This window comes from Palaemon carinicauda, chromosome 13 (genome assembly GCF_036898095.1).
Source record: "Palaemon carinicauda isolate YSFRI2023 chromosome 13, ASM3689809v2, whole genome shotgun sequence".
Taxonomy (NCBI): Eukaryota; Metazoa; Arthropoda; class Malacostraca; order Decapoda; family Palaemonidae; genus Palaemon; species Palaemon carinicauda.
This window is the reverse complement of record NC_090737.1, coordinates 25,257,662-25,272,902: the sequence shown is the minus strand read 5'-3', so window position 1 is coordinate 25,272,902 and position 15,241 is coordinate 25,257,662. Positions and strand designations below refer to the sequence as shown.

General features: G+C 43.3%; 1 protein-coding gene across 2 annotated transcripts in view; it reads left to right on the top strand.

Moving 5' to 3' along the window:
* The window catches only part of LOC137652225 (zinc finger protein 236-like), a 178,074-nt gene that overhangs the window by 11,653 nt on the left and 151,180 nt on the right, over positions 1-15,241 (top strand). For both annotated transcript variants that reach the window (XM_068385457.1, XM_068385456.1), the window contains exons 3-5: positions 1,229-1,326; positions 3,802-3,961; positions 4,488-4,622. In XM_068385457.1, coding sequence (XP_068241558.1) covers positions 1,229-1,326; positions 3,802-3,961; positions 4,488-4,622 — 393 coding nt within the window. The remainder of the gene's footprint in view (positions 1-1,228; positions 1,327-3,801; positions 3,962-4,487; positions 4,623-15,241) is intronic.

The following is a 15,241-nucleotide window of genomic DNA, read 5'->3' as shown; positions in this document are numbered from 1 at the left end:
CGATGTTGGCGAAAGGGGCAATGGAACCTGTTCGGGACCCAGGTCTAGGGTTCTACAGCAGGCTGCTCCTGGTGGAGAAAGCAACAGGAGGATGGAGACCGGTTATAAACCTCTCAGCCCTCAAAAAGTTTGTCTGCAAGACAGACTTCAAAATGGACACTCCAAAATCAGTATTGGCGTCCTTGAGAGAAGGGGACTTCATGATATCAGTAGATCTCAAGGATGCCTACTTCCAGATCCCGGTTCATCCCTCCAGCAGGAAGTACCTACGGGTGAAATGGGAGAATCAGACGTTGCAGTTCAAAACCCTCTGCTTCGGGCTGTCCACTGCCCCCCAAGTCTTCACGAGGGTCTTCACAACGGTCTCAGTCTGGGCACACGAACAAGGCATCCGCCTGATTCGTTACCTGGACGATTGGTTGCTACTTTCAGCCTCAGAGGAAGTACTGAAGGAGCAAGGCGCGAGGTTACTGCAGTTCTGCAACGTTCTGGGGATCACCATCAACCTAAAGAAGTCTCAAGTGATTCCCTCCACCAGGACGACCTACCTCGGGATGGTTCTGGACTCCCGGTTAGTGAAAGCCTTCCCTTCCGCGGACAGACTGGACAACTTAGACCAGGTCCTCCGCCCCTTCCTGACAGACCAACCCAGGAGGGCAAAGGACTGGCAGAGACTAATAGGTCACCTTGTGTCTCTGGAGAAACTGGTCCCCCAGGGCAGGCTAAGGCTCAGGGAGGTCCAATGGAACCTGAAGGAGAACTGGATCCAAACGGATTCCCCCCACAGAGTGGTCCCGGTGTTTCCGAACACGAAACGGGTCCTGGAATGGTGGAGCTCCTAAGAAAGTAGTTCGAGGTAAGTACTTCATGTTGGAACAAATCACAAATTTTAAGTAATTTGTATTTTTCCTAACAGTACTTACCTCGAACTACTTTCGGGTAATGGCCCACCCTGCCTTCCCCGAGTGTCCCCTGGTTTTCCTAGAGACCTTAGTAACCAAGAACTTACTGGAGGTCAAGACCTGAGCAAGCATGCTCTCTGACCCGGAGTTAGCATTAGGGCGCGTATCACTCCGCCTGAGGTCGCCCCTCATAGAAAATGGGTTTAGGGTAAACTACACAAAACTCTGGTTGGATGGGAGAAGATCCCAGATACTCCTAAGAAAGCAGTTCGAGGTAAGTACTGTTAGGAAAAATACAAATTACTTAAAATTTGTGATTTTTACAGCTATCTGTCGGGGATGATAATGGAGAGGGACGCCTTATTCCACTGCAAGACATGAGTGATGTGTCTGTGGCAGCTGGTTTAGGAGAAATACAGGAGAGGTACTGTACTCTTGATACTTTTTTTTTTTTTTGCTAGAGTTTTGTTGTTAGAACTGGCATTGGTATAGATTTCCTATTATTCTGCGCTATATGTAAACTCAAGAGAACATTGTTAATTTTGAAGGCTCCTTGAAAATGTTACGGCTTTCATAAAAAGTAGACTGGTGAAAAATGTCATATCATCATTCATGTTACTTTTTTCCTTGAGTTTTTAATAAGTTTAATCAGAAAAGACAGAATTTTAATAAGATAATTCTTATTTCTAAACTCACCTAGTGTTCATATTGCTGCTTCTTCACAATCTTGGTGTAATCAACATTTACCTGAAGAAGTTTAAAAATTGAAAAAATTTTCCCATTTCCTCTCCCTTCACTATACACATGCCCTTAGTAAAAGATGGAACTCTCTATCGGTAAGTAATGCCATGAAGTAGTTGGGAGGAGGGTTGGCATGTATATGAATGTCGGGTAAGTATTGGAATAAGAAATTTTAATATTACAATATTATTTCTTTCTATGAACCTCCCCTGATGTTTATATTGTTGACTGCCACACACTGCTAGAGGTGGGATGCCTGTGAAGGAAAGACAGCATAAATTGAAATAAAAGCAGTATACTGTACCATGGTTAAGATTTATTAACTTGGTCTAGATTAATTTTAATAACCTATCTCATAATGGAGTACCAAATAAGGGACTCTAGATTGTTTACTCAAGCTGTTCAAAGTAATGGACTGAAGCTTGTAGTTAGTTCTTCCGCTAATTGATGTAATTGATTGATCCCCACATACAGCATCCATAGATGAGTTATAAATAAAATGAACCAAAATAGTTAGACCATGGCTTTGCAGCCACTATGTAGCCTAGAGTGAACCAATCTTCATTGGAAAACCAGGATTTTTTAAGATAATGTATTGTAGGTTGACTTGGGGAAAATCAGCTGATTGCCTGGATTGTTTACAACAGGAATAGATATGGTAAATGCTGCGCATGCACGCTGAGAACTCATTTTGTTAGTAGATGTACTAGGGCCGATATTTCCCCCGCTTGAGTTAATCATTGATGAGCTAGTGGCTGACCTTGGAAGCAAAAAATGATGCAAATGATTGAGTTTAATTGTACTTTGTTCAACCCAACAAGATTCAAGAAAGTCATGCAATATGTGATGCCATCCACCAATGCAATATGTTATAGTTTAGGAGCACTTTCTTTAGTAAGTGGATGGATATTAGTACTGTATCTATTTGTCTTTTAGACTGACTAGGATTGTAACATTGCTAGGGTTTAGCAGCAGAAGTGCCTGAAGCAATTATAGAATTCAAGTTTTTGTGAGAGGCTTTCAAATTTGTACTGCATAACAATCTTTCAGAACCCTTGCTGAAGGAAACCCTATTAATATTGTATTCAACTTGGGGAGTTATGTTAGGCTTGGCAACAGAATGGGGTAGGACCAGAGTTACCACTGGACTTCTGAACTTTAACAAAGGAAGCTACCAATGTCAAGAGCTTGTGTAACTCATCACTATCAAAAGTAGGCTGTAAATTGTTCAAAGGTAGAGGCTTGTCATTAATGTCGTCGAGTTTTCCGTGGTTTTTCCCCTGAACTAACAGCAAGTTTTCTTTTGTGCTTTGTACTTTCCCATGAGAGGTACCGTGAGGCAAACTCCTTCTCAATAACCATTTAAATCACAGTATTGCGCCTGATACAATACACAAAGGGAATGCACATCATGATATCCTAGAAGCAATTCCTTTACACATCCCATACAGTAATTGCTAACAAAACTGGGGGAAGACGTCTTAATGTGTAGTAACAAGCAAACAATCGGTAGATCATCTGTACATAAGAGACACTACTGAGGAAGTGCAGAGATAGAGTGACTGACACAGCAGTTACTACTCGTTAGAATGTTCCTTCTACTAAGGGCATGCATTTATTGAAGAGAAAGAAAATGGGAAATTTTTTATAAAATGTTGCAGGTAAATGTATGTTAAACCTAACTTTTTGAAAAGAAGCAATATGAACATATGGGGAAGTTCATAGAAATGATAGAGTGAAGTTTGTGGAGACAAATAAGGAAACAAAATAAATGAAAAAGAAATTGGAAGGGTAAATTATTGCATATAAATTTACTTCCAAAGGCAAATTTAATTCCTGTAACTGATCAGGATGTACGGTCTATACACATTAAACAAAAAGTACATGTACCACCAGGTTGAATTGTTTGGTTACTATGTGAGATATGTTATGAAATAGGATGTTCCTGAAGCATTAATGCTATTTCCAATAATTTTATTTAAATGTATGACTGTAGTTGCTGTCATTACATACTGTACTGTAAGATGATATTTTAAATATTGTTTGCAGAGTTTGATCTTTTGTAATTTTTAGGTCTTCTCAAATTTCATTATAGTTAGTTAGTTACCCTAAATCAGCTAGATAGAAACAATAAATATTGGAAAAATTTTTCTTTCAGGTCAAGTTTTTTACAATTAGATGAGAATATGGTTGCCATGAATGATGTTGGAGGTGATTTAGGTCAGACCGGTGTCATACTAGCCAATGCTGATGACTACCTCACTCAGAAGGAAGATGCCATTCCACAGTTTGCAGCCCTAAGCGTTGTTGATGGTCAAGTAAGTTTTATTGCTGGTTTGCAGAAGAATCTTTTTCTTTGGTTTGTACAAAACTATAGTTATTTCCTGAAGTAAACTGATAAATCTTTCGTATCATAGAATTTGTATATCTTTTCTCACTCTTGTATATTGTACTCTAGTAGGAACATTGTTGATAAAAAAAGTGGTGTGAGAGAATTACATATAGTACTTTATTGATATCGATTAGCATACTTTTTTGTAAAATATTTTTGCCTGTTTATGTCGGAATAAAATTCCTACTGCACATCATGTATGAAAATAACTATCTTTGTTTTATAGCAAATTTTTATTTATTTTAGAAGATCCTGGTTTTTTAATTGCACTCATGTTTTGGCTCCTAGAACTAAGAATTCAATAAATTAATATTATAATGTAATACAATAAAGCTTATTTTATTGTATAGCAATACTATTTTGAAATGTTTAAGCATCATAAATTTCATAAAACAAGTAGCTAGCACTGGGAAATGTTTCTGAATGTGTAGCAATTCTGTTTTCTCTTAAAGATGGTTTTGACTGCTGCCGATGCTACAGTTGACAGCACCATCACATTAGAGGGAAGTGGCCTAGTAAATTCTGCAATTGCTGAAGCAGAGACTGCAGGTCTACCCACTTCTATCCCTATGGTTTTGAAAGGGGCGGTTAGTAAAGAAGTTTATTTGCTACCTTTTGTATTTTGTTAAGTTGAATTAATACATAGATGAGTATTTTGAAATTACTAACAATAATAGAATTTACAATTGAAAGGAGTGGCATTTGTGATAATATAATTAATGACAATACAGTCTGCCCAATTTTGTGACAGAAACAAATAGAATATTTTATAGTGAATTAGAATGTTAACAATTAATCTGAAGTCAGTTTAATTGAAATTTGGAATTTCAAGATTTTTTTGTCTGTTAAATTCAAAACTGTACAGTGTTAGATTTCCCTTTGTAACAGGAGGCATTAAGCAAAACAATGACACAATCTGTAGTAAATGACTATGTAATGAATGAATGTTCTCATGAGCTTTATACTGTAATATAAAATTTTCAATAAGCAAGACAAACATTTTCATATTGCCAACTGATGCCTTTAAGTGGATTAAGAGCTGAAAATACTGTAATGAATATATTAGATAAGTCAGTCAGAAACCCATCCAACAGCTAAAAATCAAATTGCATGCTTTTAATGATAAATCAATCTAGTTCTGAAATTCTGTTTATCCTGGTTACATAAGATGTCTGAACTCATCCTCATTTGAAATTATTTACTTTGCTTATTTGTTTCTGCTCCTGTTGAGACAGATGTGGAACATAGAAAAAAAAATTGGGCTTTATATTAAGTTCACAATTTTGTGATAAAGGAAAATCAATTTTATGTGCAAGTTATACCAATTACAGGGGTAGTGTGGTCAGTGCATCTCACATAGTATACTGTAAGCATTACTAAAGGGTCTTTGTAGTTTAATGAGCCTCTAGCTGCACTCTGTATATTCTCCCTTCAGCTATATCTACGTTCATGCTTCTTTTCTATCATTTTACTGTCCAACCTCTTTTAACTTTCACTTCATAGTCAACTGCTGGATTTTCCCAAGTTGCATATAGGCACTGGAAGGCATCCCAGGCCCTGGCAATGGGCCATGTGGCCAAGATTTATTATCCAATTTTTAAATCTATATACATACATATACCAAGGCACTTCCCCTAATTTTGGGGGTTAGCCGACATCAAAGAAATGAAACAAAAAAGGGGACTTCTCCTCTCTACGTTCCTCCCAGCCTGACAAGGGACTCAACCGAGTTTGGCTGGTACTGCTAGGGTGCCACAGCCCACCCTCCGCCGTTATCCACCACAGATGAAGCTTCATAACGCTGAATCCCCTACTGCTGCTACCTCTGCGGTCATCCAAGGCACCGGAGGAAGCAGCAGGGCCTACCGGAACTGCGTCACAATTGCTCGCCATTCACTCCTATTTCTAGCACACTCTCTTGCCTCTCTCACATCTATCCTCCTATCACCCAGAGCTTACTTCACTCCTTCCATCCACCCAAACTTTGGCCTTCCTCTTTTACTTCTCCCATCAACTCTTGCATTCGTCACCTTCTTTAGCAGACAGCCAAACCACCTCAACACATTCATATCTACTCTAACTGTTAACTCATTTCTTACACCCGTTCTCACCTCACTACTTCGTTTCTAACCCTATCTACTCGAGATACACCAGCCATACTCCTTAGACACTTCATCTCAAACAAATTCAATTTACATTTTTCAATATTAAACTTAGCCGGTGATCATATAAGCTGTCAGCTCTGCTGCCCGACAGAAAAACCTAAGGACAAAATACGCCAGCGATCGCTATACAGGTGGGGGTGTACATCAACAGCGCCATCTGTCGAGCAGGTACTCAAGTACTCCATGTAAACACAGAACCAATTTTCTCTCTGTCGTGCCACCGGCAAGACCTACTAAATACGCTGTTGCTTACTGGATTGATTTTCACAGATTTTGGTGAAGTACTCATTTCTAGTTATTAGCTTTCGCTTTGCAGAGGTTATCTTCAATACTTCCTTGCATTCTTTGATTGAATTTTGGATTATTTGTTGACGACTTGGATAGATTTTGAATTCCCCTTTGACTGATTCAAGATGGCTGACCCTTCTCAAGTCCCTAAATACAGGAAGTGTAGTGCTAGGGACTGTTCAAGGCGTCTTCCGAAGGCCTCTATCGATCCGCACACCATTTGTTCCAATTGTCGGGGTAAAACCTGTCAATTGGAAGATCGATGTGAGGAATGCGTTGGGCTTTCGGAATTCGATTTTCTCGAATTCCTGAAATATTCACGTAGGCTAGAGAGAGATAGAGTCAGGAGGAGTTCATCTCGCTCAGTTGATTTTTCCTCTCCCCATGCCCCACAACCTATTCCTTCCCCTGTAGTGGTTGCTCCTGATCCCCCTTCTAGCACTCAACAACCTTCGATGGCAGATATGATGCGTGCCATCCAGGCTCTGGGTGAGAGAGTCGAGTCATTGGCAAGTGACCGTAACCAACTCATGGCAGACGTCAGGGAGTTGAAGGGTAAGAGTGCAGCGGGTAGTGACAAAGTGAGTGGTAGTGTTGTGGAAAGTGTTAGTGTTGCGCTTGAGGGTGCGTCTGTTCGTGCCTGTCGTCCTCCCAGTCCGGGACCTCTTGCAAGCTCCCAAGCCCAGGGGAGAAGCAATGTCGTACGACCAAAGGGTTCGACAGGCTTTAATCAGCGGACAGACGTTCCCTCCGTGGTTTCGGACGTATCTTGCCAAGATCGCCCCACCCACAAGAAGACGAGAGAGCCTGTTTATTCCTCGTCTGCGGAAGATGTTTCTCGGAAGAAACAATGGACCAAGGTCTCACGACCTCTCAAACGCAAGGTCCCTTCCGCGCAAGTCCAACGGCCCAGTTGTAGCCACTGGGTCAGTTCGGACTCGCTGCAGTCTTCAGATGACTGCACACCTCCTAAGAGAGGCAAAGCGGTACCGCAACAGGCAGTAACACCGTCTGTTGCCGCACCTGCTACTGTAGACCCTAAGTGGGCTTTGCTGCAGACCATGCAGACACAGTTGTCATCTTTAATGCAGGACTTTCGTGCGGAGAAGGTTGACGCTGCACCCGTTAGCCTACAACCAACCACGGTTGTGCGTCCAGTTGACGCTGAGGCTACCTTCTCCCGCACTCCAGCTGTGAAAGTCCCGCCACCCATGCGCACTGTACCCTGCCAGCCGCATGTTGACGTTCGCCGACGCACGGAACCCTCCGTTGACGTTCGCGAGTTACAACAACAACAACCTAAGTTGGTTTGTTTTGACGCGGTGCGTCAACCTCCGCAACCCACTGTGGTTACCCCTACTCGCCCACAGCAGACTAGACAGTCGGGAGTAGACGCTTTGCGCCCCCGCGCAGCTATGGTTGTTGCCTGCTCACAGACTGACCAACAGTTCCATGACGTTGCGTCCAGTGCAGTCACGCATGCACCCGTGCTGCCGGACTCAGCTGACCAGCCAATGCCTACTCCTTTGCCGCTTCCTCTTCAGCATTCAGACGATGGACTCTCTGATGATGACGACGCTGCACACCTTGACGACCCGCACACGGACATCGACGAACCCAAGACCACGCCTCCCTCCTTGGACTTTAGAAAAGTACTTGCACTGTTCAAGGATATGTATCCCAATCAGTTTGTTTCTGCGGCCCCACGCTCACCTCCATCTGAGTTCGCTTTAGGCACGCAGTCATCCGCGCCTGCCTTTACGAAGCTCGTCCTCGCCCGCTCGTCCAAGAGAGCTTTAAGGGTGTTGGGAGATTGGATGCAGTCCAAAAAGCACCTTAGGAAGACAGCATTTTTGTTTCCCCCTGCGAAACTCGCTTCCAGATAGAGCGTCTGGTATGCCACGAGAGAAGTTCTCGGCTTGGGAGTTCCTGCCTCTGCCCAGGGCGACTTCTCAAGTCTAGTAGACTCTCCCCGCAGGCTGGCCATGAGACGCTCCAAGATTTGTTGGACTCCTTCAGATTTAGATCATCTGATGAAAGGAGTGTTCAGAGCGTTCGAAGTGTTTAACTTTTTGGATTGGTGTTTGGGAGCGTTGAGCAGGAAGACCTCCCCTTCTGACAGGGAAACTTCCATGCTCATTATGTCCTGCATGGACAAGGCCATACGGGACGGTTCCAGTGAGCTTGTGGCTTCGTTCGTTTCCGGGGTCCTCAAGAAACGAGAAAACCTTTGCTCCTTCTTGTCAGCTGGAGTAACTCAATGTCAGAGGCCGGAGCTTATGTTTGCCCCTCTCTCGAAGTGCCTTTTCCCAGAGGAGTTGATCAAGGAGATTGCTGCCTCCTTGATTCAAAAAGACACGCATGACCTAGTTGCGTCATCTGCACGCAAAGCCACCCCTTTGCCTTCCGTGTCTAGACCCAGGATGGATACTCCAGCGTCAAGATTTATTCCGCCCTTTCGTGGCAGAGCCTCCAGCAGAGGAGGTGCTCGTGCCGAAGGGAAACGTGGGAGCAAGAAGAAAGGTACCAAGTCCTTTAGAGGCAGAGTCTGACTGCCACCTTCTTCAGACAGCAGTGGGAGCCAGACTCAAGAACTACTGGCAGTCCTGGGAGAACAGGGGCGCAGATGCACAATCTGTGAAGTTGCTCAGAGAGGGGTACAAGATCCCATTCTTGCGCAAGCCCCCTCTAGCAACGACTCCCATCGACCTCTCTCCCAGGTACAGAGAGGAGGACAAGCGACTAGCTTTGAAGCAAGAGGTGTCTCTCTTACTAGAAAAGGGAGCGGTAGTCAAAGTCCGGGACCATCAATCCCCGGGCTTCTACAACCGTCTCTTCTTAGTGGTAAAGAAGACAGGAGGGTGGAGACCGGTGCTAGACGTCAGTGCTCTGAATGTCTTTGTCACCAAGCAGACGTTCGCCATGGAGACGACAAAGTCTGTTCTAGCAGCGGTCAGGAAGGAAGACTGGATGGTCTCTTTAGACCTCAAGGACGCTTACTTTCATGTCCCCATCCACCCAGATTCCCAACCTTTTCTAAGGTTCGTTTACGGGAAGGTTGTCTACCAATTTCAAGCCCTGTGCTTTGGCCTAAGCACGGCGCCTCTTGTCTTTACGAAACTGATGAGGAATATTGCCAAATTCCTGCATTTAGCAGACATCAGAGCCTCCCTCTATTTGGACGACTGGCTTTTAAGAGCTTCGTCCAGTCGTCGCTGTCTGGAGAATCTTAAGTGGACTCTAGATCTGACCAAGGAATTGGGTCTCCTGGTCAATATGGAAAAGTCCCAACTGGTCCCATCCCAAACTATAGTGTACCTAGGGATGGAGATTCACAGTCAAGCTTTTCGGGCTTTTCCGTCGGCCCCCAGAATAAGTCAAGCCCAAGGATGCATCCAGAACATGCTTATGAAGGACCGATGTTCAGTCAGACAGTGGATGAGTCTGATAGGGACGCTTTCATCACTGGACCAGTTCATTGCGTTAGGGAGACTGCACCTCCGTCCCCTTCAATTTCACCTGGCTGTTCACTGGAGAAAGGACAAGACGCTAGAAGCGGTCTCGATCCCTATTTCCGAGAAGATGAAGTCATCACTGACCTGGTGGAAGGACAACATCAACCTCAGAGAGGGTCTGCCACTGACTGTTCAGACCCCCAACCACGTTCTCTTCTCGGACGCATCGGACACGGGCTGGGGTGCGACATTAGACGGTCGGGAATGCTCGGGCACCTGGAACTCGGAGCAAAGAGCGTTACATATCAACTGCAAGGAGCTACTGGCAGTTCATCTGGCCTTGAAAAGCTTCAAGTCCCTCCTTCTAGGCAAGGTGGTGGAGGTGAACTCCGACAACACCACGGCCTTGGCGTACATCTCCAAGCAAGGAGGGACCCATTCTCTGAAGTTGTACGAGATCGCAAGGGACCTCCTCACCTGGTCAAGAGATCTAAACCTGTCTCTAGTAACGAGGTTCATTCAAGGCAACATGAATGTCATGGCGGACCGCCTCAGTCGGAAGGGTCAAATCATCCCAACAGAATGGACCCTTCACAAGAATGTATGCAAGAGACTTTGGGCCACATGGGGCCAACCTACCATAGATCTCTTTGCAACCTCAATGACCAAGAGGCTCCCAAATTATTGCTCGCCAATCCCGGACCCAGCAGCAGTTCATATAGATGCCTTTCTACTGGATTGGTCCCATCTAGACCTTTATGCATTCCCCCCGTTCAAGATTGTCAACAAGGTACTGCAGAAGTTCGCCTCTCACGAAGGGACAAGGTTGACGTTGGTTGCTCCCCTCTGGCCCGCGAGAGAATGGTTCACCGAGGTACTGCAATGGCTAGTGGACGTTCCCAGAACTCTTCCGCTAAGAGTGGACCTTCTACGTCAGCCACACGTAAAGAAGGTACACCCAAGCCTCCACGCTCTTCGTCTGACTGCCTTCAGACTATCGAAAGACTCTCGAGAGCTAGAGGCTTTTCGAAGGAGGCAGCCAGGGCGATTGCTAGAGCAAGGAGGACATCCACTCTTAGAGTCTACCAGTCGAAGTGGGAAGTCTTCCGAAGCTGGTGCAAGTCGGTATCAGTATCCTCAACCAGTACCTCTGTAACTCAAATAGCTGACTTCCTTTTATATCTGAGGAAGGAAAGATCTCTTTCAGCTCCCACGATCAAGGGTTACAGAAGCATGTTGGCAGCAGTCTTCCGTCACAGAGGCTTAGATCTTTCCAACAACAAAGATCTACAGGACCTCCTTAAGTCTTTTGAGACCTCGAAGGAGCGTCATTTGGCCACACCAGGTTGGAATTTAGACGTGGTACTAAGATTCCTTATGTCAGAAAGGTTCGAGCCGCTTCAATCAGCCTCCTTTAAAGATCTCACTTTAAAGACTCTTTTCCTCGTCTGCTTAGCTACAGCTAAAAGAGTCAGTGAGATACACGCCTTCAGCAGGAACATCGGATTTTCATCTGAAACGGCTACATGTTCTTTGCAGCTTGGTTTTCTAGCCAAAAACGAACTACCTTCTCGTCCTTGGCCAAAATCGTTCGATATTCCAAGCCTTTCTAATTTGGTTGGAAATGAACTAGAAAGAGTCTTGTGCCCTGTTAGAGCTCTTAAGTTCTATTTAAAACGAACTAAACCTTTACGAGGACAGTCAGAAGCTTTATGGTGTGCTATTAAGAAACCTTCTTTACCTATGTCGAAGAATGCAGTTTCCTATTATATTAGACTGTTGATACGAGAAGCTCATTCCCATCTGAATGAGGAAGACCTTGCTTTGCTGAAGGTAAGGACACATGAAGTTAGAGCTGTCGCAACTTCAGTGGCCTTCAAACAAAACAGATCTCTGCAGAGTATAATGGACGCAACCTATTGGAGAAGCAAGTCAGTGTTCGTGTCTTTTTATCTTAAAGATGTCCAGTCTCTTTACGAGAACTGCTACACCCTGGGACCATTCGTAGCAGCGAGTGCAGTAGTGGGTGAGGGCTCAACCGCTACATTCCCCTAATTCCATAACCTTTTTTAATCTTTCTCTTGAAATGTTTTTTATTGTTGTTTTTGGGTTGTCCGGAAGGCTAAGAAGCCTTTCGCATCCTGGTTGATTTGGCGGGTGGTCAAATTCTTTTCTTGAGAAGCGCCTAGATTAGAGGTTTTGATGAGGTCCTTTAGTATGGGTTGCAACCCTTGATACTTCAGCTCCTAGGAGTCGCACAGCATCCTATGAGGATCGCGAGGCTCAGTAAGGAAGACGTACTTAAAAAGGCAGAGTAATTGTTCAAGTCGACTTCCTTACCAGGTACTTATTTATTTTATGTTTGTTATTTTGAATAACTGCTAAAATGAAATACAAAATACTTAGCTCTTAATAATGTAAACATGTAATGCTGGTCTCTACCCACCCCCCTGGGTGTGAATCAGCTTATATGATCACCGGCTAAGTTTAATATTGAAAAATGTTATTTTTATTAATAAAATAAATTTTTGAATATACTTACCCGGTGATCATATATTAAAGGACCCTCCCTTCCTCCCCAATAGAGACCCAGTGGACCGAGGAGAAAATTGGTTCTGTGTTTACATGGAGTACTTGAGTACCTGCTCGACAGATGGCGCTGTTGATGTACACCCCCACCTGTATAGCGATCGCTGGCGTATTTTGTCCTTAGGTTTTTCTGTCGGGCAGCAGAGCTGACAGCTTATATGATCACCGGGTAAGTATATTCAAAAATTTATTTTATTAATAAAAATAACATGTCTCTGTCACTTTCATTCCCCACAACTCCGATCCATACATCACAGTTGGTACAATCGCTTTCTCATACAGAACTCTCTTTACATTCATGCCCAACCCTCTATTTTTTACTACTCCCTTAACTGCCCCCAACACTTTGCATCCTTCATTCACTCACTGACGTGCATCTGCCTCCACTCCACCATTTGCTGCAACAACAGACCCCAAGTACTTAAACTGATCCACATCCTCAAGTAACTCTCCATTCAACATGACATTCAACCTCGTACCACCTTCCCTTCTCGTACATCTCATAACCGTACTCTTACCCACATTAACTCTCAACTTCCTTCTCTCACACACCCTTCCAAATTCTGTCACTAATCGGCCAAGCTTCTCTTCTGCGTGTGCAACCAGTACAGTATCATCCGCAAACAACAACTGATTTACCTCCCATTCATGGTCATTCTCTTCTACCAGTTTCAATCCTCGTCCAAGCACTCGAGCATTCACCTCTCTCACCACTCCATCAACATACACGTTAAACAACCACGGCGACATCACACATCCCTGTTTCAGCCCCACTCTCACCGGAAACCAATCGCTCACTTCATTTCCTATCCTAACACATGCTTTACTACCTTTGTAGAAACTTTTCACTGCTTGCAACAACCTTCCACCAACTCCATAAAACCTCATCACATTCCACATTGCTTCCCTGTCAACTCTATCATATGCTTTCTCCAGATCCACAAACACAACCAACATCTCCTTACCTTTAGCTAAATATTTCTCGCATATCTGCGTAACTGTAAAAATCTGATTCACATAACCCGTACTTTTAAATATTTAACTTAGCCGGTGAATATATAATAGCTGAGCCTCTGGCGGCTCGACAGAAAAACACACAAAAACTCGCGAGCGATCGCTATGAAGGTTGCGGGTGTGCCCACTAGCGCCAACTATCGGCCAGATACCGCATATACATGTAAACAGACCCAATTTTTCTCTGTCGGCCTTAACGACAAGACGTATCAATACTCGCTGTATAACCTGGAGTTTTCTCAACATATTTGGTGAAGTACTTCCTTTTGGTTTGAGCTTTCGCAGTGCAGGTGTTTTATCTTCAACTTAAATCTTGAACTCGTTTATGGATAGATTTAATTTTTGATGACTTTGGATTGTTTTTTGGACTTTCTTTGACTTTTAAATGGCCGACCCTTCCCTTAGTACGGAAGTGTGTTTTAGGCTTTTAGCAATTATCTTATCACGTTATAAATTGTTGTTGTTAATTATAGATTTTCCTCTATATATTTTATATCTCAACCGCCTTTATTAGGCCTCTTCGATTAGCTTTCCATTTATAATAAACATCAAGATAAATTTTAATGATTTGTTTATATGCGACCTTTCCTATTCCTCCTCTAATCCGAGAGTAGGCGGTCCTAACTTGGAAACCGAAGTTAAACAACGTTGAGCCCTTTCAATCGTAAATAACTTTTACAGAGCAAATGATTTAAAACTTATTAAATGAATATTTTTTAGTAGATATTTTATGAAAGATTTTCTTTGAATAGTCTTCGTACTGTTTCAAAGATGAACTAACGTTTAGTTTATTAATGCTACGCAGTTTGCGCTCTATCGTTACGATAGAGAGAGAGAGAATCACGGTTTCACTTTGCAGAAAGAGTAAATCGATTCTGACGTTTGGTTCATTCTTCTTTCAAACTTAAATGTTTTAAATACTATTTTAAAGGAACTTGTTAATTGAAAAACCTTTCAGTTTTTTCCTTTGGTCAAATAACCTGTTTATTGACGAAAGGTAAGTGGGCTCTTCTCTTCGGTGCGAAATCAAGAGAGAGAGAGAGAGAGAGAGAGAGAGAGAGAGAGAGAGAGAGAGAGAGAGAGAGAGAGAGAGAGAGAGAAAGAGAGACGGAGAGAGAGAGAGGAAGAGAGAACGTTCCAATCTTTATTCTCGTCCCAAGCGAGTAACGTTGTTCTCGAGTCAGTTTTTTACTCTCGTCCCTAGTCTCTGTACGGGGAGAAAGGATAAAACGTTTTTAGTTTTTATTCTCGTCCCAAGGCACTGTACGGTGAGAGATTGAAAACGTAGTTTTGAACGAACTAGTGTTTAGTCTCCTTCCCAGCCACTGATCTTTTTATCTTAATATATGTTTACTGTTTTTTGCTTGTATTAATGTGCTTACATTATACGACTGATTTCACAATTATAACCTTTTGATGAGGGTAGAATTGCGTGCTTCAGGTAGAAATCAGTTTTATTCATACCTAATGTGAATTGTTGTAAAATTCGATTGCAGTGAAGTAAGTGCAAAACAGAAAATCGTAGTGATAAAGTGATAATTGCGCAAAGTGTTATCAGTGTTGCGACCGAGGGTTCGTCTGTTCGTGCCTGTCGTTCGCCTAGTCCGAGACCTCTTGCAAGCTCCCAAGCCCAGGGGAGAAGTAATGTCGTACGACTTATGGGTTCGAGAGGACTTGATCAGCGAACAGACGTTC